Source organism: Rhamphochromis longiceps, linkage group LG17 (genome assembly GCF_057381845.1).
Source record: "Rhamphochromis longiceps isolate RC_006_pf linkage group LG17, R_longiceps_female_GT1.1, whole genome shotgun sequence".
Taxonomy (NCBI): Eukaryota; Metazoa; Chordata; class Actinopteri; order Cichliformes; family Cichlidae; genus Rhamphochromis; species Rhamphochromis longiceps.
In genome coordinates, this window is record NC_140573.1 from 15,942,588 (window position 1) to 15,970,138 (window position 27,551).

The 27,551-nt window shown below is 38.9% G+C and overlaps 1 protein-coding gene across 4 annotated transcripts in view; it reads right to left on the reverse strand.

The window, feature by feature from the left end:
- Positions 1–27,551, reverse strand: part of adcyap1r1b (adenylate cyclase activating polypeptide 1b (pituitary) receptor type I) — a 38,542-nt gene that overhangs the window by 5,395 nt on the left and 5,596 nt on the right. For 3 of the 4 annotated variants that reach the window (XM_085386758.1, XM_085386759.1, XM_085386761.1), the window contains 12 exons: positions 12,328–12,463; positions 6,966–7,062; positions 4,014–4,127; positions 3,799–3,902; positions 3,601–3,698; positions 2,703–2,835; positions 2,431–2,584; positions 2,289–2,349; positions 2,133–2,202; positions 1,958–2,049; positions 883–1,012; positions 140–181 (listed from right to left, as the gene is read on the reverse strand). In XM_085386758.1, coding sequence (XP_085242884.1) covers positions 140–181; positions 883–1,012; positions 1,958–2,049; positions 2,133–2,202; positions 2,289–2,349; positions 2,431–2,584; positions 2,703–2,835; positions 3,601–3,698; positions 3,799–3,902; positions 4,014–4,127; positions 6,966–7,062; positions 12,328–12,384 — 1,152 coding nt within the window. In that variant the 5' untranslated portion in view covers positions 12,385–12,463. Of the gene's footprint in view, positions 1–139; positions 182–882; positions 1,013–1,957; positions 2,050–2,132; positions 2,203–2,288; positions 2,350–2,430; positions 2,585–2,702; positions 2,836–3,600; positions 3,699–3,798; positions 3,903–4,013; positions 4,128–6,965; positions 8,439–12,327; positions 12,464–27,551 lie in introns of all 4 variants that reach the window. The other variant, XM_085386760.1, reaches the window with a different exon arrangement.

Consider the following 27,551-nt stretch of genomic DNA (forward strand, 5'->3'; position numbering starts at 1 on the left):
TTCTGTTCAATGCAGAGATTCATAACTCAAACCTCAGATCTCATGTATAAATATTTGGATTGAGAGATTATGTGCTGTTATAAAGTACTTTAATAACACCAATGTGTTGTGGTGATAGCTTGCTATAAAAAAGACTTACCTCTCCATTCAGGAAGCAGTAGAGGACGGCCACCACAAAGCCCTGAAGAAACACAGAAAGTCAGAGCATGAGACAAAGAGACTAACTCATCTAAAGTGAACACGATGCAGTCAAGAATCCTTCTGCTTGACTTTAACCATTAATGTGGCAGTTTCAGCTCAGGATGGATGGCTGAATATGCAGGGTGAATAAGTCACGCTGCAAGATGCTGCCTTCTAGTGGAGGTTTATAAATGTTGCTAGCAAAAATTATGTTCTAAATTTTGACTTTGGATTTGAAAATAAATGTAAAAAAATGTTTAGACCTACTTTGCTCATTTCCAGCTCCAGATTTTAATTCTTTGACACTACTAGATCAGAATTTTGTAACTTAAGACTTCAAATTATTAATTATTATTAATTATCTTACTGGGCCTTGAAGCATCCCCTCAGTTCACCCTCTGTGTGAAACAAGTTGTTTTAGCTTCCTTCTCACTTTCTTTAAGTCAAATTTATTCTGACTGGCTGCCACCCATAAAGAAAAAGTTTGAATAGGGGGTGGGCAGAGGTTCTGTGCTAATATTAAGGATGTTGTCTCCCTATAAATACAGATCATAAACAACAACAACAACAGCTATAAAAACAGATCAAAGAGTAGAAAGAAACTGATGCACTGCCACAATATAGACTGAAAGTTTTTTTCTGAAAATAGTTCACACAGGCATTATCCTTGCCTACATTAGGCTATGCAGGAGAAATAATTACCTGGAAGGATCCGAGCCCAAGCTCAAATACCAGACGTTCCCTCTTGCTGACATTCTCAGGAGAGAAGGCGAACACAGTGTAGTGGATCCCGAACAGAGGAATCAGCAGCAGAGTGGAGCGTGCCAACCTCCTGTAAAGCAAACGCATGAAACACACTCATCATCATCACCATCACAATGAGAGAGCTGTTCTACCAATGTGTCAGTCCTCATACACAGAAGACTAAATTTACAGTAGGGCATATATGCATGAGGATAAATATGCCATTTCAAGGTTTCAAGGTTTTAAATTCAGTCAGTAACATATCTGTAACTTATATATCTATAACTAAACACTTTCCCCCACAATCAGATCAGCGTGAGCTCTGAAAAAGCTGGCAAATCAGAACTTTAACTTGGAGAATAAATAATAGGGTTCCAGGAATCATGGAGCTTAACCCAAGCTCCCACAAGGCTCCAGCTTCCTCCCACAGTGCAAAGGCATGCATGTTACATTGACTGTAGGCATGAATGTGAGTGTGAATGGTGATAGCCCTGTGATAGACTGCTCAAAGCTCCAGTGCCCCTGAAATGTAAGGATGGACAGCTGGACTACATAGTCATCCATATGTATTCAGATCTATCCACAAATGGGTCTGTGACACTGGGGTTACTATTGTATATAGTGAGGTGACTAAATGTAGTCAAGTAAAAAGTGAAATATGTTCTACAAAAATGGAAAGACAAAGTTAAAGTTTTAAGATGCAGAAATACTGAATTTGTCTCCAAAATACCTCAATTTTTTAAAAGTAAATGCTAATAATAATGTGCTAATAATGTGTTTTCATTAACAGTGAAGCAAACTGCATGACAATTCCAAAACTTATAGATAGGGAGAAACGCTCTCCTTATTGGGTAAAAAGTACTTGTTGTTAATTAATTACACAATGAAACACTTGTTATGTTTTAGCACTGATCACAAAATGGTATAAAATTATGTTAAATACACAAATAAGATATTAAACACATTCAAAACAAAATGCATTTACATCTTAACTCATCTAATAAGAAACTTTATGTTAATGTCAAGTACTTACAGGTAAATACTGGATTCATTTCCACCAATATCTGGAGATTGTAACTTCTGAACCAGGATGATGATGATGCCAATGAACAGCACAAAGTTAACCTGTAGAATAAACCAGTTGTATAAAAGTAATACAAATATACTTGACAAAAGAAAGACTGTGTTTTTGCATCCTGGCTTCTCACCATAATTGAAGCCAGCACAGGTCCTTTTATCACCCACCAGATGGCAGCATGGTCATTCATGTCCCAGCAGCTAAGAGTGCATATGATAAAATGAAATGTTCAGCACATATGCAACAAAAACATGAGACTCTACTTACAGTGTTATTCATAACTCACCCTATATCATCAAAGTGCAGCCTCAGCACTGCCCAGATGGTCACACACACCGTCGGGGTCCCTGAAACCAACATCACCAAGTAAACAACATGACATTTGGAAATATGAATACAACGATAGCATGGCATGTAAGACATCTCACCCCAGCCTATTATGATGTACCAATAGAAGTATCTTTTCTCAGGGAAGAAGGTCTCCACTAGTAACGTGAAGAGATACAGACCCTCGATGAAGAGCCAGAAGTAGTTAGAAAGAACACAGTAGTGGAAGAATATCATCACCGCTCGACACTCCAGCTTCAAGAAAAGACAGATAAAAGCAACGTGCAAGAGAGTGTCAGCAAAGGTGCCACAAACCATCACCAGCATGAGTACAGCCTGCTTTACTGGCACATGTGCAGCTTGTTTTACTCACAGTGTGTATGAAGCAGTGCTCGCTGTCCTCTTTTGCATACAACACGCCGTCTTTGATGAAGACAGAAATAGCTCTTAAGATGAATGACACAAAGAGGTTCATGTGGATGAAGTTCCTGGTACAGTGCAGCTTCCTGTGTGAAGGAATAAATGTGAACACTCTGGATAAAAATTGATTATTTTGTAACTAATATTTTCTTTTCCCTGATAAACACACACAAGTGCTGTTCTGCAAAACACTGATTCACTGTTAACACATAGACAGGATACCAGTGTTAGAAGCATAAGTACTACTACTTTTGCCACATTAATTAGTGTCCATAGCCACTTGAGGCTGGCTCCAAAAGCATATCAGTCTCCAGAGACTTCCATAGGAAAATGTCCAAAAGGTAATACCAGTAATATGACCAATTTGGGTTTTTCTAAATCTGAAGTTAGGGGCGTGGCCATTTTGACTGTGAACCACTGAACTGGACCTCTCTGCTGTATTTGGAAACATTTTAATGGCATTATCTGATAATTAATATGGACTGCTAAGCAGAACAGACTACTCAAATAGTTTGTGCTTCAGTGTTGGTGAGTGAAATTTCAGTGTTTATTGTAGTGCGATAATAAAGACCTATTGGCAGGTATCTGCGTGTTTAACCTGTGGAGTTTATGGATGCCGTATCTTTTATATACAGTCAAGTCTGTCAGATCCTCACACTAACAATTTGTACCAACTTCATAAACTGAGCATCCACAGGCTGACTCATAAATGGCACAGAAAGATTCCATTACAAAGACGAGGTCCTTAGTACTCTTTACTTCACCTGTCAGTGGTTTTGATCTTGTAGCAGATGCATTTCATCTGGTTTAAAGTCAGTCTTATCTCCTATAAGACGTACAGTATTTCTCACCTGAACCTGCACAGGATGACCATGGCTGTGGTTAGAGAGACCAGAGAGGTGCTGTAGCCCACAGTGTACAGAGCTTTCACTGACACGTAATACATGTCCTACAATGGTGATAGAGACACAGAGCATTTCATGTAGAAAATGTCAAATACAACTGTGCATTAGACACAGTTGCAGATGCTGAGGTGCTGTTTAACTCACAGGGTGGGTGCTGTTTCCTTCCTCGTACAGGCAGGCATCAAGATAGTGGGGAAAGGGCTCCGACCAACCAAACTGAGTGCAATTGCGGCTAACCTTTCCCAATTCTGCAGACACAGAGCCCTTTATTTACTTACAGTAAACACGCCAAACACACCAATGTAATTCTACAGCAGTAGAGCTGTCTGAAATATAAAGATAAATGTATAGAAACAGACCGTAGTCTTCTTCACTCATAAACTGAGAGAAGAGTTCAGGACAGTTGACCTCAACCACCTCCCCGAGCCTGGCAGGCTGCCAACATGTCAGATTGTCCCAAAACCACGGGCAATCTGGGGACACGACGGGGAGAAAAGCTCAGTGCTCAAGTCCAAAAAGCCATATGTTCATTTCATATCACTGCTACTATATCAAATTACATTTTGACCAGGTACCTTTTCTTTGTTTCCATCTAATTGGTCTTTGGACTAAATAAATCAATTATCAGACTACTACATGATGATAGTAGTAAAAAATAGTCTTTGCTGTTGCATCTTTTTCTACAACACTTTTATACAGGGATCGGTTTGCATCAGAAATCAAGGAGCAAGTCTCATAGATTTGTAACCTTTTAATTTGTTATTCTGTTTGAGTGTATTTACATGTCACTCTAAATTAGACACAGTTTTAAAGGATAACTGGAAAACAACTGGATATTTTAGCTTTAACTATAACTAATAATTTGTTGTGTAGTTACATTGGTGAGGTATGCCCTAATTTGATGATGTGGTGTGTTTGATGTCAAACATTCCAACGAAAAACACTAAAAAGCTGTGTTGAAAAGCTACCAAATAATTTGTCCCTTTTTTTTCTTCTGTGTCATAAAATATGATAGTGACAAGCCATCTTTTAGATTTATTGTGGGATTCTGCTGCCATTTTGTCCAGCATATATATATATATATATATATATATATATATATATATATATATATATATATATATATATATATATATATATATATATACTGTTCCATGATTTGTCCCATTGCAATTAGGGAAGTTCTACAAAAACAGACTTATTTCAATTAAACTCTCGATTTAAACCCCGCAAAATGTGCTTTTTAAAAAAGGTATTCACAAACTAATGAAGCTCAGTGAGTAAATGTTAAGTAATTGGTCCCCATGTGTTCCACTGCCCCCTCAAAGTGAACAGTGGGCAGTGAACCAACATAAAGAACGGTTCTTTAAACAGAGCAACTGCACAACAACACCCTGGCTTGAATTATAATCAATCAATCAACTCAGCCATTCAACTTCTGCTCCAGATGCTCTCCTTTTAGTGTTAATTTAGTGTTGCATTTTGAATGTCTAAAGCTCACTTAAAACAGACCTTGAGTTAGAAATGGAGAGATGCCTGCAGAAAGCATGTAAAGTGGTACATCAGGTTTAAATTCTGTTTTTAGGACATTGTTGTTAGTGGTTGTTGTGACTGTTTTTTGCAAATAGTACAATGGGCTCTATATTCCATGCTTATATTATCATTAAAGTTTTAATATTAGCACTGGTCTGAAGTTCTGTGGTACTGGTTACATAGTTTGCTTTTGTGTTTTGAAGCCAATTTCATGATGACAACAGCTTCTAGCTCATCTCAGTTCAGTGCAATTGCCATTTCTTTGTGTGTTTCAATTGCCCGAGTGATTTTCTTCTGTGCTGCCCCTCCCTTAGGCCAGTTCTGCCAGAGGTTTCTTCTTCATGGGTGTAACATGTTCCAAAGTAATCTGTTATTTTAATCAGTGAAATACTTGAAATACTGAATTATTTCTATGATTTCTAGTGCCATCACATGCAGCTAATGAAATGAAACATCATCTGGGTAGTGTAGGAAGGGTTGAAAAAATTTATATGGACTAAGTCTACCTAAAGACCAGTTGAATTAACATTTGCTAGAAGGCAGTAGGTTAACAGTCCAGGAATGTCAAAAACATCTTCCTGCCCTAGATTTAACAATATATTCTGCAGACTAGTAGACAGACAGCACAGACCATTAGGAAATGGGGGGTGAATCAGGATCTAACAACGTAGTCTAAGCACTGCTTTAATCAGTGAGCTTTCCTGTCAGAGATTATTAAACCTGCAGTTGTAAAAAATTGGTGCACATATACGTTAATGATATGGTTATATATGTGTGTCTGTTAAACCGACTCTTTGTATTTGACAGTGAATTTGTCCCAAAAAGTGAACATGTTTTGTTTCTCAAATTCAACTACTGCTGAAATGTTTGTAATATGCCAAGAAACCATGATATTACAATTTAAAATCTATACACGCAAACACCAAAAACAACTGCTAGACTCCCACAACCCACATGAAAAAGATATATATAAATCTTATAAAGTTTGTCTTGTGTGAAACTTGTATGAAAAGCATACAAGAGTGAAAACAGATACAAGAACCCTTGAAAAATTATATAAATTAAACTTGTATGTTTTGGATACTTACTAAAACAACATATGAAAGTAATGAGAAAGTGGCCACTTTAATGAGTGAATCATATAAGTTTTTACTATTTCTTTTCCATATGGGAATGGTTGCACAATAGTTGGAAAGTATTTAAGTAGCTAATGTTAGTTTACTCTGTAAGATTATCTAAATTCTAGCACCACAAAAAAGTTTTTAACAACACATAACAAATGTTTTTTTATTAAAGGTCTGTGGAGACAAAATAAAAGGCAAGGCTGGATATATATGACAAAGGGTTGTTGAATATGGAACAGTTCGCCGTTAGTTTCTGACAGTGAGAGTTAAGTCAGAAACTAAGGTCACAAAGGAGAACTGACACAAGTTGCCCATAGTTTTAATATTCCCTTCATTCATCATCTAATCAGCCAGAGAGACAGCTGTCACTCACCGATCAACTTTCATTTTCAGAATCATCATCACAAGACACTAACAACTAAAGCACGTGCCCTTGCTCCAAAAATACAGTCTTCCTGTGGCCTCATTAGTTATCCGATGCTTCAAATCAAGCACAGAGGCTATGAACTGTGAGGTTCGTTTTTTAAAAAACATTTTCCAAGGATCAGGTGAGTCATCTACAGTTTGTGGAGTTATCACAAGCTCATTAGCACGAAGAATCCAAAGATGCTTCTGTTTTAATACAAGTTTATCATGAAGGCAACAAAGACTCACCAAATTCTTGATTGTTGGAATCCAAGGCCATCATTTCCATGCATTTCTCCTGCTCCATCTTGATCACACAGTTAGAGGGGACCTGTTGGCTTGAAATCTAGAAGACAATACACACCCACACAGGGACACACACACATACAGAGAGTGTGTGTGTGAGTGAGAGAGAGAGAGTCAAGCAGCTAAAGAGCACATAGAAAAGATTCAAAGGCAAAGTGCTTGGTTGCTTCATTAGCCACTCATGTGCTTCAATCTACTGTGGGAGAGGTCTAAGTCCTGGGATCTGTCTGAAATCCCAACCAATTAAACTAATCATTTCAGAGCTGCTGGCTCTCTCTCCATTCTAACTGACCGACAGGACGACATTATTCCAATGAAAACAAGTCAGGAAAGATGAGCCTTTTTCACACCACACGTTGCCAAGCTTTAGTCCCATCTGTTCTGAACCACAGACATGAAGTTTATAATTGTGCTCTCCAGACATCCAGACACGGATGACTGCATGGCTACGACTGCAGACATGGAGGTTATGACCAGGGGCACATCATTTACAGCCCCTATGGTGAGGATCAAGGTATGAACATGTCTCTGTGCTGGCGTCAGTCCAGGAGACTCCACGTGTTAGCTTCAAGAGGAATATTAATCTGCTGAATAACATGGATAAGCTTCAAACATCTGGCATACACTGAGTGCAGTTTGTTAATAAATATTTATTATTTGATGTAATGATTTAACATAAATATTATTTTTTTAAAATGTTGTAGCTTAATTTACCAGGTAGCATAATTGGTTTGAAATAATTTTCAGTTTCATGTATCTTAAACCTTTCCTTTATACAGCTTGTCCATTGTTTGATTGCATCCTTTTCAGGCCATCATGTCTATAGAGCAAAGCTGAAGCTGGTGTTCTTTAATCAGAAGGAACAAACTGTCACTTCTCAGTAGGACGATTCTGAAAACAAACTGTAAGCCTATTAAAAATACAATTCTTTGACCTTGACTGAAAATGAAGATGGGGATTTCTCAGATATATACACAGGTGTACATGGATGTAATAATTAGAGCTAACTTGCATTTGAATGTTCATGAGTCACTGGTTTGCAGGTATTCAGACATCAGGACAGAGGCAAGTAAACACTGTTTAAGCTTTCAAATGGTAAATGATGACTTGAAAGAAGAGTGTTGGTGATTTGCAGTATGTGAATATTAATGAAACCAAGTTAAATAAGGAGAGATCACTTGGAAGAACCCAACATGATTTATTGAGATAGAGATAGATAGAAATGAATTTATTTGGCAATTAGACTCCGATGACCCATCATGGCAGTATGGAATCCCAGCAGTGATAGGATTTAGGACAGTACTCCGTGGAGTCTAGAGATTGGTGGTGAAGATGAAGACTGAGGTTTGGATGGAGCTCTGACTGAGGTGTCTGTGAGGTGGAGATGGGAAGGAGGTGGGTTGCACGAATGACAGCCTGAAAGGGAGAACGACGGAGAGCACAAATTTAAACCATGTAAAGTGGAGGCTGACAGGCTCGAAGAAGGCTTGCAAGAAGATGACTGGACTAGAGTAATGACGTCAATGTTGAGACTGACAGTGTGGGAAAGCAGTAGACATGTACACAGAAAAGCAGGGACAGAAGGCAGATGAGTGATTAAAGATCTTCCTCATTGAACTTAAGCATATGCTTCATTTTTGATGATGTAAGTACTAATAGTGCACTGCATGTACACCCACAAAATTTTCAGACCTTATCTTGTAATTATGAGATGATGTACAATGGACTAATGAGCCAATAAATATAATTATCCCAGTAATTTGGATAATCAGGCTTTGTGATTTATAGATTCGGTCAAAAATCATTTACTATATAGATAGATTTGCAAACTAAAGTACATTTCAAGTAAAGGAAATTGAAACCACTTGGTTAAAATGTCAAGAACATCCACTCATGTGTTTCAATTAGTGTCTGTTTAACTCAGATTAAAGTTGCTGAAAATTACATCCATTAATCAAAAGAAGAGATCTATTCTAGTAAAACAAATGGAAACACTTGTATTGGGCATTTTGGCTACAGATACATTTCAGCTGTTGCTAAATATAGCAAACCTTTGTGTATTGATAAATCACACAATTGGATAACAATTGTTGATTCTCTGTGTTTTAGATTTAGCATCTAACTAAAATATGATGTTTTTATTTTCATTCATGTAGACATTAAACTGACTGCATTGGCTTGCAGTAGGGACGTGATTGAAATGTGGGCTGTGAATTTTATTAAACTCTGAGGTGTAGAAAAACATCCACCCTGACGAGTTCCACATTCTGCTTTTAGATTTTAGATTTTAGACTTTGGGACTGCTCTCTAAGTGCATATGAGACTAAGTCATAGGAAGCAGAGGTATTAAAATGATAAGTGGCTTGAGAGGCAAAGACATACAGTGTATTCGGCTTCCTCTGTTTATGTCTCTGCTCTGTAACCTCCTGTGGTTATATCATATCTGTCTGCCCTTGGTCACACTGCATCAGATCAGCATCAAATATTAGTATGTTGCTTGTCTGACTAAACTTGATCGTGGGTTTTTATTCTTATTTCAGTAGATTGTTATGTGAATCTTACAACAGCTCAGAATGAAGTTGAACTAGTTTACAGGTTTTTCCCATCAAAAAACTAAATAATTGGGGGGGGAGGGATAAATAGGGATTTGTTTTAAATCCCTATTTTACAGATTACTTATTTTATTTATTTTAAATTAACCAAAGAGATTTTTATTCTTTATTAAATAATTATTAAATATTATTTATTTATTAAACACACCTAAATACCTCCCTCACATTTTCTCAGTTTAGACATTTTTCATACGTTTTCTGTGTGCTATTGTGAATAAAATATGGGTTTATAAGTTTTGCAGATTCATTTTATTCAGTTTTTATTTTCACTTTACACGGAATTGCAACTTTTTGGGAATTGGGGTTGTCATCCAGGGAGTGTCTCCATTCTTTTACCAGCTCCAGCAGAAAAACACGTTGACAAGGAGAGATTTCTTTGAAGGTCAGACACTTTCTAAAGACTCATCTTAATAATTCTGAAACAAGAGCTAGCTTATAATTTAAACCTGTGTTTGAGAGACTGCATTTTAAAAAGGCATGTAATATTATTAATGATGTTAATAATGATAATAATTTATTAATGATGCATTAAGAACAGAGACAATTAAACATGAATTGTCTCAGGAAGGATTGTGAATGAATTGTGAGTTGGGAATGGATTTGTATTGTGTTAATGCTAGGCGCTGTCTGTATTCTTCTCTGGCGGAAAAAGGACATGTCAACCTTTAAATCCTGTATTTGTATTCCATATGTCCTTAGTGCCAGATGAAGGGTTTTGAACAGACTTGGCAACCATTGCTCTGTCTTCTGTTATACAGAACAAGATGCTAAATAAATTTCCTCGTTTTTGGTTAGCACTGGTTTGTGTGGGTATATGCAGCATCGTTCACTGACTGACTTGTACAACTGAAGCACTATATTCAATCTAAAAGTTTTCACTTGCATTGTACATGTTTCTTAATAAAATATTTGAAACAGACTGATATTAAACTGAGCTTAGCAGTAGCTATCACTACAAAACATACACACTAGCAAAACAATCAAGTCATAAGACAACGGTTACTGAAGATTGCAAATGTATGATTTAGAATTAAAGGAAAGGGGACCATAAATAAAGTTGGTATATCTGGCAAGAGAGTTATGATAGTTATGATAGTTTTAACAGACAAATTGAAATATATATTATTTAAAAGCATATATATGTTAGCAAAACAACATTGGCCAGTACATTATTATATAATTCTAACAGTACCAATAACATAACACTGGTTTATGTTTACAAATTTGCAAAGTTTAGTTTGAAAGAACTTCAAATAACTTTAAACACATACTTGGTAATTTTGTAACAATTGTAAATTATTTTGGATATCCACACAAGGTAGTAGCTTTATCATGATACAGGATACAAGGCCTGTTGAGTCTGTGTTTTGTCCCATCATCCTCCCCTCACCACCAACTAGTTCTGGCAAATGACTGGCCCTCCATGACCCCGGTCCTGTTAAAAGTGTGTTTTTCCTTCCCACTGTTGCCAAGTGCTCACATATACCCAGTGCTGGGAAGGTTACTTTTAAAATGTATTCCAGTACAGATTACAGAATACATGCCCCAAAATGTATTTTGTAACGTGTTGTCAATGAGAGTAACGTATTCTGAATACTTTGGATTACTTAATATATTACCATGCTTTTTACAACTACATGAATGTACTATTGCTGTGTGATTTATTGCTTTTACTGAAGGTTATTCGTCATAGCAATGCCAACTAGATTTTTAAATCTTAATATAAAATGAGTAACAGGGTGGACATTAGGTGAGGCTGCACTTTTTTCAGTGATCTCGTATAGAAAACTATTCCGCTCCTATATAAAACAGGTCCGCAGCTCCGAACCGTAAAGGTGTAAAACCGTAAAGGGACCTCTGGCTAATACGTCAGGTTCTGTGTCGGGCTCGTAGCCAAAAACTAGCTTTACTTTGTTGTCTGGGTCAACTTTGCTAGTGAGAGACAGAGAGAGGCGTTGAAAGGCTCCAACGGAACTTATTGTTTCAGAGGAAAACACGAACACAGTGTACAGTTGAGTCTTAAAAGCTTTCTTACAGCTGGGCTCGTCAGGCACTGTTTTTGGCTGCAGTGGTTATTATTATATTTACATGCTTCCAGCTCCCGTTTCTGCCCCGTGACAGCTTGTACTTTTCCACTCTCCTTTTTCTCCCTCCTTCGCTCACAGACACATAACAGGTATAGCAGTCCATTCTCCCTGCAGCACGGACTACTAGCACGACTAAAGACTGTAAGCTCTCCATTTATTTCCCTTCCTTCAAACACCTTTGAATTCAAACACCATTCATTTTGTGTGTATGTGGGTATGAGTGATTACATACATAGTGACGATTTGTAAATATTAACTACTGTCTTCTGTGTCCCTTGACAGGAGAGGCCATTCTTTCCTCACACAGTTAACAGGCTGGAATAATGCTGAACAATCCATGAATAAATGATGAGGATACATCTTTATCCATTATTCCTGTCACATGCTGATCAATGAATTATTGAATGCAGATACTCCATATGGTTATTCTAAGTAAATTAGTGTACAAGTGTGTGAAAATCAATCTAATATGCAAACACTGCTGAAGTGAATCTCCACCTGCTGCAAACAGAATGTTTCAGAAGCACTTTGACATGAACAGTTATCCTTGCTGCACACGTTTTCATAAACCCATTTATAAGACATGAGTAAAGAAATAACACTTACCGAGGGCATAAGGAAGAGTAGGGTGAGGGTCAGTGAATTGATCTTTGCACCAGACATTTTTTTTACTTCTTAGGAGTTTCCTCTACAAAAAAAGATCCAGCACTAAACGTGATGGGATGTCACCTCACCTTGGGATCTGAAAATCACAAGTGTGGAAAAGTATGAAACAGCATGTCTACATTACATCTCATTAGTAGTTATAGACAGACACTTAGCATAGTTTTATATGATTGCTTTCAATAGAACATTGCTTTGATGAGTGGTAGAAAGACCTTTCTAAAACCTCTGAATAAAACTGAGATCTGCTAACTGTAAAGACCACACCCTAAGACATCATTTTCACCGACATGAAAAAAGCCACTGACCTCATGCCTCGAGGCACTGTCCACTGGTAGAGAGAATTAGCATGAGAACAGAAAAAAACTGACAAATGGACCTAATCCATAGCAGCAAAAGACCCCACACAAAGTAAAAGACCCAAAGGATACCCTTAATGCAGGAGTCAAGGGTTTAGGTTTTTACTTTAAAATAAATCCTCGATATCTGGACTTGTTTTAGTGTTAAGGTCCATTATGGCCTGTATTTGTATAGCGCTTTACTAGTCCCTAAGGACCCCAAAGCGCTTTACACAACCAGTCATCCACCCATTCACACACACACTGGTGATGGCAAGCTACATTGTAGCCACAGCCACCCTGGGGCGCACTGACAGAGGCGAGGCTGCCGAACACTGGCGCCACCGGGCCCTCTGACCCTCTGACCATTATGTTTTACAACCATTATGTTTTTACAAAGGCAGTATTGCATGTGCACAATGCACTGTGAGTCGAGGAACTAAAGTGATTTCACTTCACTGCACATTTCTAATGTGTATGCCAAGAATAAAGGAAATATAGAGTTTATGGCTGTGATTTTTTGTTTGTTGAAAGGAAACAAGACAAGTGATAGTAAGGTGTTCCCCATTTCACTAATTTGTGCCTCCTCATATCCTCTATCCTCTGATGAATTTATCCCTGGATTGAATGGTAATTTGAATTGAAGACGGCTTGTCAGATAATGCATGTATGAAGGATTACAGTGAATCCAGAAAGTATTCACAGTAGTTCACTTGTTCAGCGTCCATGTAACCTGAGCCCTATTTCAATGTGGATTAAATTAATTTTTCATCTCAAAGTTCTACACACAAATTGAGATTCTTGCAAATTTCTTGGAAGAATTTCTTGCAAATTTAGCAAAACAAAACAAAAAATTCCCTTCCCGGGCAGTCAATCCTTCAAGCTCGGGTCCTCTACCAGAGGCCTGGGAGCTTGAGGGTCCTGCGCAGTATCTTAGCTGTTCCTAGGACTGCGCTCTTCTGGACAGAGATCTCCGATGTTGTTCCCGGGATCTGCTGGAGCCACTCGCCTAGCTTGGGAGTCACCGCACCTAGTGCTCCGATTACCACGGGGACCACTGTTACCTTCACCCTCCACATCTTCTCCAGCTCTTCGCTCAGCCCTTGGTATTTCTCAAGTTCCTTGTGTTCTTTCTTCCTGATGTTGCTGTCATTCGGAACCGCTAGATCTATCGCTACAGCCGTCCTCGTCTGTTTGTCTACCACCACTATGTCCAGTTGGTTAGCCACCACCATTTTGTCCGTCTGTATCTGGAAGTCCCACAGGATCTTAGCTCGGTCATTCTCCCATTTTGACCTCAGGATTTCCAGGCCATACTTGGCACAGATGTTTCAGTACACTATGCCGGCCACTTGGTTATGGTGTTCCATGTATGCCTTGCCTGCTAGCATCTTTCACCCTGCTGTTATGTGCTGGATGGTCTCAGGAGCATCTTTACACAGCCTGCACCTGGCGTCTTGCCTGGTGTGATAGACCCCAGCCTCTATGGATCTTGTGCTCAGAGCTTGTTCCTGTGCTGCCATGATGAGTGCCTCTGTGCTGTCTTTCAGTCCAGCTGTCCATCCACTGATAGGATTTCTGGATATCAGCCACCTCCTCTATCTGCTGGTCGTACATACCATGCAGGGGCCTGTCCATCCATGATGGTGCCTCTTCTAGCTCCTCTTTCTTGGGTTTCTGCTGCCTGAGGTATTCACTGAGTCCGTTAGGGCCATCTTCCTGATTTATTCATGGATGTTTGCTACCTCATCCTGGACCGTGGTGCTGACGGCCACCAGTCCCCAGCCTCCTTCCTTCCACTTAGCATGCAGCCTCAGAGAGCTGGACTTGGGGTGAAACCCTCCATGCATGGTCAGGAGCTTTCTTGTCTTGATGTCAGCAGCTTCTATCTCCTCCTTTGGCCAGCCTATTACCCCAGCAGGGTACCTGATAATGGGCAGGGCCAAAGTGTTTATAGCCCAGATCTTGTTCTTGCCATTCAGCTGACTCCTCAGGACTTGCCTGGTACTTGGTGGTTGCACCTTTCCTACCTGCCTCTTCATTGTTCCCATTTGCCTGTGGGATCCCATGGTACTTGTAACCAATGTTCCCTCTAATTTTTCATGTGTCTGAGCGAAAACACAAACTCCCTGAGCGGTCTCTTGAACCACTGTGAGCAACAGCAGACGTGTGCACGCCAGCATCGAATCTATCCAAGTTACATGGTTTATTAAAATAAGCAAATTACAGCATTTACATTTATGTTAGACTACTTTTAATTAACTGCTTTAGCACATTTACAATGAAAATTAAAAACAAATCTTGTTCAGGACCTGTGTAGTATGTTAACACTATTGGAAGTAAAAAATAACTTGAACTGCAATTTTGAAAACACAACTTTCTTGTTTTTTTTTTCTTTTTTCTTTTATAGAGTTCTGACTTGTATTATGAGTCTGTGGTCTGGCAGAGAGTCCTGTAACTCTTTGTCTGCAAAATACAGTATATAATGACCAATGTTGGGTAATTAATTATATAGTCACTTCTTCAATAAAGTAAGTGAGTTTTGCAAACAACAAAGTTTTTTTCAGCTATTTACCTAAAAATGCAGCCAAGGCGGTTTTTTAAATAAACATTTCAAACTATTTACAGAACATTCAGCTGCTCTGCATCATCTGATGCCACACAAATTATTTGTGCCACTCCAAAAAAAAAATTTCTGTCCACTATGAGATAAAGAAGAACAACAGCCTGATACCTGCAGGCCTGACAACAGGAGATGTATCACTCCTGTAACACCTGTAACATTCAGCAGTCGCCTCATTGTTCTGACACACACAACAAAACTATTGACTACACTACACACTAACTACACAAGATTTGCGCTAAACATCGCAAATCTCTCACATCTCAAAACACCGCCGTCACTCCTAAAACTTCCCTCTTTCCTAAACAACTAAATGCCATGTTGCCATATCATTTTTTGATTGGTCCACATGGTACATTTTTCCACCAATAGGAAAGGCTGGGGGAGTTGGGAGGGGGGCTGTTTTTGCTCACAGGCGGAGAGTGCTTTTGAGCGTTTTCCTTATAAAACGCCGTTTTTACTGTTTCTTCCCACAGTAAATATAAACAATGATAGGAAAAAAACCAAGCATTGCATATATTTTTTTTTATCATAACTCCAGTTTTACGTGGCCTATTAAAAACTGGTATAAAGTCCACACTCTCTTTATTTAGGCCTCCAACTTTCCCTCATCCAACGCCTGCAACTAGTCCAGAATGCCGCAGCACGCCTTTTAAGCGGCACTAGAAGACATGACCATATCACACCCACCCTCGCCAACCTTCATTGGCTCCCCGTATGTTTTTTAAAATCCTTTTATACACTTTTACAATTTTAAATAACCAGGCACCCAGCTACTTAATCGACCTCCTTGACCTATACATCCCCACGAGAGCACTCAGATCCTCTAACCAGGGGCTCTTAATGCAACCAATGTCTTGACGGAAGAGTAGGGGGATCGTGCTTTTGCTTTTACCGCACCAAAACTCTGGAACAGCTTGCCGATTGATGTCCGTGCGTCGGAATCCATCCAATCCTTTAAATCACGTTTTAAAACCCACCTGTTTAAGCTTGCCTTCCTAACAACTTAGTTTTTAACTTTTCCCCGGTCCATGCTTGTTTCCACGTCACCATCTTAAAACTGTATTTTCTTTTGCTGATAACTGTATTTTCCTGCTCCTTTACTGCTGTAACCCCACAAATGCGCCTTGTCTGTGAAGCACTTTGATGTACCTGGGTCTTTTAAATGTGCTATAGAAATAAAATTGAAACTGAAACTGAAACTTTTTTCATCAACTGTCCTGCTCACATCTCCAATGGTTGTACACGTTGTCATTAATGTGGCTTCACTCCACATCAGCCACGCCACTTTGCTAGCTAAAACACCGGTGCCGGCACATAAGAACGCTGTCATAACCTGTCAACGACGTTGATTAGGTGCGTATATAAGAATGTGAATCGCATCACTGAGGCGGTTAAGGCCTATGCAGAACAGCAGTGGGGTCAGAGCATCTCCTTGGTAGATTCCACACTTGATGGTGATTTGTGCTATGGGCTTGAAGTTGGCCTCTAGTGTTTTATGGCACATCCCCATTGAGTTCCTGATTAAGGCTCTTAGGGTCCTGTTGATCTTGTATAGTTCTAGGCATTCCAGGATCCAGGTGTGGGGCATTGAGTCATAGGCCTTCTTGTAATCAATCCAGGGATTGCACAGGTTGGTCAGCCTAGTCTTGCAATCTCATTAGTTACTTATGATGATAAAAATCTTTTGCCCATCACAGTTTGTGTGTGTGTGCAATATTAAAAAGGTAAATCTTGTAACATTACACCATGTTCTGAATTTGTAAAAAGTAATGTCACTTATATTTGAGCAGCAGTAGTTGGGGAAGGAATTATTATTGCAGTCGTGCCACATGTCGTATTAAACCGGCATTTTAAAATGAGACTGCAAGGCGAGGGTGCTTCACATAGTTCCTATTGCCTGGACTCCTCCCTACTCATGTCTCTTGAGAGTAAGATATAAGTCAGAAAGATGAGAACTGAAGATGTGGGGAATGAGAAAGGGGGTATGTTTTTACAGCTTTATTGTTGTTAAGAATGCCCAAAAGACCCATGGCTGTGTCACTGCGTTCTCAGACAAAGCTCTCAGATAAATTCTCTCAGTTGGTGAAGAGTCGTTTTCATCAAACAGACCATTTCTTCTCTTAGAAAAAATAAAGTATCATTCAGTAAATTTTCTTCCTTACCTTACACTGAGGATCAATTTGAAAATGTTGAACATAACACGCTTATCTTGCTGTAGGGACAAAACCTGCTTGAACCACATGATATCTTTAGTCTCACTGCATTGCAACACAAAGAGCAATAGCGCTCTAAATATTTTGATATATATATATATATTTTCAATTTGAAAATAATTATCTCTACAGTACGTCAAATGTTGTTAATGTGGGATTTAAATTGCCGACTCGGGTTTTCACTCATCCATATTCAGCAAAGTTTTGTCAGTCAGTTCTATTTTCAGATTTATTATCATAGAGAAGAACTCTTGTATCGTGAATGCTGTGCAGAAGAGACTCAGTCTGCCAGCACAGCTTAAGTGATGGACGTTTTCATTCCAAGTACTGGAGACCAAGCAAGAGACATTACAGTGGACTGTACGGTAGGCCTTCATTAAAGACATAGTTTAAAAATCTTGAATCTGCAACTCACAAGCAGAACATTAATTATTAACACAAATAACGCAATGTTTTGAGAAAAAAACACCGAACATCCTTTCATCTGTGCTGAAGGAGAGAACATAAATATGTTCAGAATATTTGTTTTGAGTTCATAGGGAAATGCAGTTTGAAAACCAAGAAAAGAATATTATTTCCCCTACAGCATCAGTTGTGAACCATTACAAAGTCACTATCTTGCTATCAAATGACTGAGTATTCAAACTGTACATGAACCAGCAGGTCAGGTTGTGTCCGTGTAAAGAGCTCTTGTGTATGCATGTGTGAGCCCTCATGGATGCACCGTGACGCAGCAGGCTTAGAGGGCTTGCATGAACAAAGCCAAGTATCAGGACTGGGCCTGGGGCATCATCCCACAGGGAGAACTTGGCAGCTTGGCATTCCTACTCTACCAAAGCCCTGCCAGCACAAGCTCCTCCTTCTGCTGTTGTCAAGAGCAACCGCTGAGAGAGCTGCTGAGTTTGGATCTAAAGTGGACCACGTGGCCCTGGGACCTCTTTCTGCTCCTTCTTGAGCTCCACTGTAAATAGTGCCCCTTAAGTTTTCTAATGTGCTTCTATTTATCTCTTAGACAATAAACACCAAAAAACGTAGTAGAAACAGCAGAATCATTAAAGCCTAAAATCAGTCGGTTTTCAAGTCCTGCTGTTAGACCACAGCCACACAAACACTACCTTCACTTGCAGTTTAAAGTAAGAAGGACACACACACATCAGACAAGACTCAACATGAATGGGAGTTGCTTCATTGCCAAAGCCACCTCAATCACTTCTAATGCTCTTCCTTAGAAAAGCTTTCATGGTAAGTGCTAAAGCACAATCTCCCATGAATTCATTTATTTTACACAACACCATGCATCACAGCATTGATGATATATTACCAAGGTGTAGAGAAAAAACAAAAAAAAAACAAAAACAAAAACCTAACACTTCAGTTTCATTTCCATGACACTGGATTGTTTAGGAAAGCACCTACAATCTTTCTTTTTTTAAAGAACGCTTTCCTTTACGGTCCCATCAGTTTAGAAAAACTTAGATAAAGTAACTCAAGCTCAGCTGAAATTCATTATACTAGAGACTTGATAGGTCTGTCTCTCAGACTGCATACAGTCTGAACACACCTTGTGAACATATTGTATGTCCATGAAACCAGAAACTAAAACTCAGTGGGAAAAAGCCAACATTTACAGCATCTCAAATATCCTCCTATCTCCATGTGTGTGGCTATTTAGGGAGATTTTGTAAACAGCAAACGCACTGCACATTAAAAATGTTTGTGATTTGATACATAACATTGAACCTAAATCATGCTTCAGTTTCAGTGAATGAGAGATAGAGTAAATATTTAGATTGCTGCCAGTGTAACCATACTCCAGTACTCCAACTAGGCACCCGGAACTGTCAACACCTCCCACTCTGAACTGCCTGAGGCCAGCTCCATCGAGTGCAGTTGATACGCTCGTCTTGGTCTTTCTTTTCAGTTGATTTGAAATTAAACACCAGGAAAGCAGTGTTTTATCACGTCTGCTGATTTATTAGTTGCGGTTTCATGGATGAGTTTTTGCTTTATTCATGTACGCATGGAAATTGTCTAAGTGTGGCAACAACAGGTCCCACTCTGTGCAGCAAAGGTTTTCCTCCACAATCAGGAGTATAGACATGAGCGCTGGTACACCATCAGCATGTTGTGTTTCCGACGCTGCTTCGAACCTCTGACATCATAAACCGTAGTTTAAGAAATGAAACTGATTATTATTATTATTATCATTATTATTATTATTGAGATATGCAGGAAATTCTGGTGCCATCTTGACTTACAAGACTCCAGATATGACCTACATTTCACCTCAGTACTGGAACAACGGTGGGCGTGTTCCCTATTAAAGCCTTCTGTCAGCAGCATCTCTGGTCTATATTTTTTGTTTATTTGTTTTAAGTCAGACTGTCCTATCAATCACAAAGGACATCAAACACACTCAGGAACTTGCTTCCACACTTGCTACTCCAACGTTTCTTACACTTGGACTTGTATTAAGTCACATCCTAGTACAGGGAGTGCAGAATTATTAGGCAAATGAGTATTTTGTCCACATCATCCTCTTCATGCATGTTGTCTTACTCCAAGCTGTATAGGCTCGAAAGCCTACTACCAATTAAGCATATTAGGTGATGTGCATCTCTGTAATGAGAAGGGGTGTGGTCTAATGACATCAACACCCTATATCAGGTGTGCATAATTATTAGGCAACGTCCTTTCCTTTGGCAAAATGGGTCAAAAGAAGGACTTGACAGGCTCAGAAAAGTCAAAAATAGTGAGATATCTTGTAGAGGGATGCAGCAGTCTCAAAATTGCAAAGCTTCTGAAGCGTGATCATTGAACAATCAAGCGTTTCATTCAAAATAGTCAACAGGGTCGCAAGAAGCGTGTGGAAAAACCAAGGCGCAAAATAACTGCCCATGAACTGAGAAAAGTCAAACGTGCAGCTGCCAAGATGCCACTTGCCACCAGTTTGGCCATATTTCAGAGCTGCAACATCACTGGAGTGCCCAAAAGCACAAGGTGTGCAGTACTCAGAGACATGGCCAAGGTAAGAAAGGCTGAAAGACGACCACCACTGAACAAGACACACAAGCTGAAACGTCAAGACTGGGCCAAGAAATATCTCAAGACTGATTTTTCTAAGGTTTTATGGACTGATGAAATGAGAGTGAGTCTTGATGGGCCAGATGGATGGGCCCGTGGCTGGATTGGTAAAGGGCAGAGAGCTCCAGTCCGACTCAGACGCCAGCAAGGTGGCGGTGGAGTACTGGTTTGGGCTGGTATCATCAAAGATGAGCTTGTGGGGCCTTTTTGGGTTGAGGATGGAGTCAAGCTCAACTCCCAGTCCTACTGCCAGTTTCTGGAAGACACCTTCTTCAAGCAGTGGTACAGGAAGAAGTCTGCATCCTTCAAGAAAAACATGATTTCCATGCAGGACAATGCTCCATCACACGCGTCCAAGTACTCCACAGCGTGGCTGGCAAGAAAGGGTATAAAAGAAGAAAAACTAATGACATGGCCACCTTGTTCACCTGATCTGAACCCCATTGAGAACCTGTGGTCCATCATCAAATGTGAGATTTACAAGGAGGGCAAACAGTACACCTCTCTGAACAGTGTCTGGGAGGCTGTGGTTGCTGCTGCACGCAATGTTGATGGTGAACAGATCAAAACACTGACAGAATCCATGGATGGCAGGCTTTTGAGTGTCCTTGCAAAGAAAGGTGGCTATATTGGTCGCTGATTTGTTTTTGTTTTGTTTTTGAATGTCAGAAATGTATATTTGTGAATGTGGAGATGTTATATTGGTTTCACTGGTAAAAATAAATAATTGAAATGGGTATATATTTGTTTTTTGTTAAGTTGCCTAATAATTATGCACAGTAATAGTCACCTGCACACACAGATATCCCCCTAAAATAGCTAAAACTAAAAACTACTTCCAAAAACATTCAGCTTTGATATTAATGAGTTTTTTGGGTTCATTGAGAACATGGTTGTTGTTCAATAATAAAATTATTCCTCAAAAAAACAACTTGCCTAATAATTCTGCACTCCCTGTATAATTGTAGATATGTTGATTTATTTGTGGCTTGCATAAATGAGCTCAACAGTATAAAAACATAAATACAAATATAAAAATAGCAAAAATGATTTCTGCATATTGAGTTCCTCATTTATTCCTTTATGAATGGTTAAAATCCTATTGAAGCACAGAGTTGTTGCAGCACCTCCTTGCCTCATACAGCAACAACTCCATTCATTTAGATAACCCCCACCCCCTCTTTCCCACAAATAGAGTGACCCATAGAGGAACAGACCTACAGTTTCTCAGTACAAACATGATCATGCGTGGGAGGAAGGAGTGTTTTTGCTTCTTCCCATCAGAGAGCAATGTCTGTACTGTTGAACAGAATCAACCCGTAGTTCAAAAATGGTTAATGGCAACATTTCTGCTTGAATATGTCTAAAATAAATGCTGACAAGTTAGTCTGTAATAATGGTGTTAATAATGGAGACACAAATTTCACAAATCTCCAGGCCAGAAAAGAATAGCCAGACTTCTTCAAAATGATAGAAAGGCAACATTTGACACAGATGGGCTACAGCAATAGAAGTCCATACCGGGTTTCCCCTTCCATTACCTAAAAGCAAAATACATGGGTTGACTAAAACTGGACAATAAAAGATTGGAAACATCTTCCCTTGCATAAAATACATGAAATCATGGATCCATCCTGCCTAATAATGTGGGGTATTTTTTCTAGGGACGTTTTGGGCTCCTTAGTACAAACTGAGTACTACCCAAGTACTGTTGATGACTATTTCCATCCCTTTATGACCACAGTGTACTCATCTCCTGGTCAGTACACTGCCATAGTCATATACTGTAGTTACATATGTACTGTGTTTGTATATATGTAACTGTGAGTATATATGATCAATCAACATGGCTGTGGCCAACCACACATTTCCAATCTACAAAAACACCTAAAGACCATCTGGAACCATTTTCAATGGTGTGGTCAATAATCACAAATACATAAGTAGCGTAGTTGGAAAGGACAGCTATAAGTTCATGACAGAATGTTTATAATGTTTCACCTAAAAGTTACAAAGTGATTCACAGAAACAAAATAAATTAAAAACTTTGAATAAGAGCAAAGGAAAACAGAAATCTGAAAAGCAGTGGAAGCAGACAGCATTAATATTCATTCTTGAACTCTTGGATCTAAATGTTTGCAAGATGATTACTGGAAAACATTTTAACTGTGTGATTAACGATCAAATTAATTTGATTTACAATATTTCCACACAGTGCAACTGTGGTAGCAACTGAAGCAGAAAGCCAGGGGCAAAGGAGCAAAGGAGCAATAGCTGCGATTAATGAAGGGAGACATACTGCTGTCCAATACCCAACAGAAGAAACAAGAATTGAAAGCAGTAATTCATTGTGAAGTTATCTATAGAAACTCTCCTGATAGAAATTTGTGCACATTCTTCCTGTGCATCCAAACATCACATGAAAGATAACACTGGGGAACTCAGGAAATTGTGGGCAGTGGCCAGCAGGGAGTCTAGAGAGGGCACAATCTCACACGATCACATAGCCAATTGACTATATCTATTAGCACTATCAATCTCTATATAGCACCAAACTGTGATCAACTCACAAACATTTGTTTAAATAATAACCAAACTGGTCCTACTTAAAAACAAACATATTGTTACCCATGAACACACATAAAATGAGAATGCATGAGTGTGTGTGGGTGTTTGCCTGTAAGCTCAGCAGCTGCTCAGAATTCTCCTCCCCAAGCTGTAATCAGTGTCCTAATGAGTCTCAGCGGCTTTCATGTTGAACAGTGTCAGCCTGGATGTGTGTAATGTTTGATGCTTCGTTTAAAGAGCACATACCTAATTAAAAAAAGCACACACTTATGCACACAGAGGCACAGTCACTCTCTAAACTAAACATACACACAATGTGGAGACTGCGGTCTGTACTTTGAATAAACATTCGTGTAAAGTTTCACCCAAGAGACTGAGAATAAGCAAAGAAGGGATGGAGAAAGTAAGAGGGGAGCAGGCTGGCGAAAAAGAGCTGCATTATGAATATGTGGGTGCTGAGAAAAACTATTCACTCGGGAGAAGAGGAATTGGTTCGCTCCGGCATAAGGAAAAGGAGAAGCAAGGATATCCTAATGATCGCTCACCTGTAACACTGCTGCGGTGCCGAGAGACACTTTCTCAGTGATGAGATGTATCATTAGAAGGAAAAGAGACAGGGAGGAAAAAGCAGGATTGCAAAAAGTGTGAGCCTCCTTTGATTTTAGTTAGAGCAGTCTAGCCCCCCAGGATGTGTTCTGGTCAAGCTTGACAGCTGTTGTAGCCGGGAGAAGAGGCATGCACTGGCTTATCCCCCTCTACTCACTGAGAGAACCTCAAACCAAAACTATTCTTCTCTTTCTATCTCTAATCAAGGAGGTGCTTACTCCTCTTTTCAGAAAAATGAAATGTTCTTTTTGTGCTTCAAGATTAATTATCTCATGTGTTAATCCACCACCAGACTGTCTAATTCCCACTGAATATCTCACTAAGTCACTCAAGTCTCTGGCTCTATATTTAGCCCAAGGAATTATGGGAGGAATTAATATACACAGACATGACTTAGTCTTCATTATTTTGGAGATAGAGAGAGAGGTTCACGCATTACAGAGAGAGGGATGGAGAGTGGGAGACAAAGAAGAAAAGACAGTATGAAAACTGGCCTGGTTTCTCGCTCCTATTATGTCCCATTTTTCCCACAATTCTGTTGGGAATTATGCAGTCACAAGGCCTCGGCAATAGCTTTTTAAAGCGCAAAAGAAAGTAACAGTTTAAATAACATTAAAACATCCTCAAAATGCACCACAGCTAAGAGTCATTAAACAGCCAGATTCTCTGTGAGTGTCACAGACTGTATTGCCAATTTTCATGGCTACAAAAACCTGGCTGTAGGCAGGTGTGTTTTAGGAGCCAGTACATTACATTACTTTCAAATTACAATATTGTGAACACAATGAGACAGAGAGAAAGCTATTTACCTTGCATTTGATTGGTTCCTGTGTGGCATAATTCATAACAGGCATGATATTATGACAGAATGCCTAATATTGAAGTTGATTTCTGCCAAAACAACCCTGAAGGAGAGCTGTGGTTATCTGGCATCAAGATGTTAGCAACACATCCTTTAAACCTTGTAATTTGCAAGATGGGGCCTCTATGAATTGGACTTGTTTGTCCAGCACATCCCACAGATGCTTGGTTGGATTGAGATCGACTGGATTGAAGATCAGGTCAATAAATCCAACAATTTGTTCCTCAAATCACTCATCTGCAACACATAATAATAAATACACAGTGGGAGTATTTGTTGATTTAAAAAAAGCTTTTGATACGATACAACATTCTATTTTGATTTCTAAATTGTATAACCATGGAGTGAGAGGAGTAGCATTGAATTGGTTAATGAGTTATTTAGAGAATAGGTTGCAATATGTTTATTATTTTGGCAATACTTCTGAAAGACTGAAGATTGTATGTGGTGTTCCTCAAGGTTCTATTTTGGGACCTAAACTCTTTAATTTATATATTAATGATATTTGTGACGTATCTAAAAGGTTAAATTCGATTTTATTTGCAGATGACACAAATTTTTATTGCTCTGGAGAGAATTTGAAAGACTTGGTTGAAATTATGACTTCTGAGATGTTAAGAATAAAAAAATGGTTTGATGTAAATAAATTATCTTTGAATCTGACAAAAACGAAATATATGATATTTGGCAATCGTGTAAAGGAGGATAAAGTCATTATGTTTATAGAGGAAGAATTGATTGAAAGAGTTACTGAATTTCGTTTTTTGGGTGTAATAGTGGATGAGAATTTGACATGGAAATCTCATATTGAACATATTAGAAAGAAAATGGTCAAAAGTATTTATATTTTGGGTAGTATAAGAGATTTATTAAATTATAAAACAATGCGTATTTTATATTTTTCTTTGTTTTTTTCATATATCAACTATTGTGTTGAAGTTTGGGGGAATACATATGAGAATACCATAAAACCTTTAAACCTATTACAGAAGAAAGTTATACGAATAATTCATAATGTTAAATATAGAGAACATACAAACAAATTATTTATAGAATCAAAATTATTAAAATTAGGAGATTTAGTGAAATTACGGACATTATTAATTATGTTTAAGGCTAAAAATAATATTTTGCCTTTTAAGTTACAAAGAGTATTTTTGATGTGTTCAAGGGGAGAAGAGAATAGAAGGAAATTTTATTTTAAACATCAGTTAGCCAGGACTACACAAAGATTAATGAGCACAACGGTTAGGGGTATAAGACTGTGGAATTCACTTCATTATAATTTAAAGAATTGTATAAATCTACAATGTTTTAAAAAGTGTTATATGTTTAAAACGATAACTCAGTATGAAGAATGCGAATGAATGTGATGTTGGTTTGGGATTCGACCGGAGAGAAATGTCAATATTAGTTTGTTCCTGATTTTTGGTGCCCATCGGTGATATAAGTTCGATGGTAGATAGGGGGCAGGGTTTAATAAGAATATTTTCTTCTTCCTGCTCCTTTTCACACATGGTTGTTGTGTTTTGTTGATAGAAGATGTGGTTGTTTTGTTTGATTTGTAGTACCAAGTGTGAAATAAATAAAAATGAAATGAAATGAAATGAATGATTTTTGCTATGGTAGGAGCATTATCCTGTTGAAAGAGGCCACAGCCATCAGGGAATACTGTTTCCATGAAAGGCCGTAATGGTCTACAGCTATGCTGAGGTAGGTGGTGCATGTCAAAGTAACATCCACAAGGTATATACAAGGTTTTTCAGGAGAAAACCTTGGTTCGCAGCAGATGGCCGTCCCTCCTGAGCCTGGTTCTGCTGGTCATTTCTTGTTGTTAAAAGGAAGTTTTTGTCACAGCATTTTCTGTTTCTTATGTTTTGGTGTTTTTCTGTATTATGATTTATGTCTGATTCTTTAGCTATCCTGTTTTGATGAGTATTATAAATCAATGTTTCAGTTTGGTTCTGGTCATGAGTTTAGTTTGATGTTAATTCTTCTTTAAGTCTCTGTCGTCCCTGGGTTCCATGTGTTATATTCTTTCAGACTGCCTCTCAGCAGGCGGTTGCCTGGGGCGGCATCGTGGTGGGAGGCGACATCACGGGCATCGGCTAAAAATAAATAAATAAAAAAATAGCTCATTCTCATGCTGCCCCGACGTCATGCCAGCGCATAGTAGGAATGTCATAGGTACCGATCGGTTTTCTATCGCCCATTTGCTGGGAGTAGGGGCGCCCTCCGTTTGCGAGGTGCGCCTGCTGCTTGCGGCACAGGGAGGAGAGGGCGGGGCGACGGGGGATTCTCTGGCTGGCTAGAGCGGCATCTAATAACCAACTTGCAAAAGAAAATAAAAAAGAAAAAGAAAAATCATGCAGACTTATAATTTGCACCGATGTTTTTTCGAAATTCTATATACGAAAAGTGAGCGCGAGAGCCCTCGGTGCGCCTGCTCGCTGCTGGAGTCAAAGTAAACTTTATTGTCATCTCCGCTACATACAGTCCAGAGAGACGAGACACAAGGCTCCAGTTACAGCAGTGCAAGTAAACAAACAATAAATATAAGAAGAGTAAGAAAATAAATATGCACTTTAGGACTCGGGGTAAAGGGATCAATTTAAAATTTATAATTTACAGTTTGATGATTTAAAGTCTCACACACAGTCTGCCCCCCCTCCACTTTCGTGGAGGGGGGCCGGCTGCTTCCAAATAGAGCACATTTCATTCATAATGATGTAAATCCAAGCCCATTATGTATTCATGATTTGAATCCTGGGTTGTGTGAAATCCCAGAAATAAACCCTACACAAAGTGAATCTGTGAGCTAAGGTGTAGGTCTATTAGGTTATGTAAAACGAGCAAAAGATGCAGGTAAG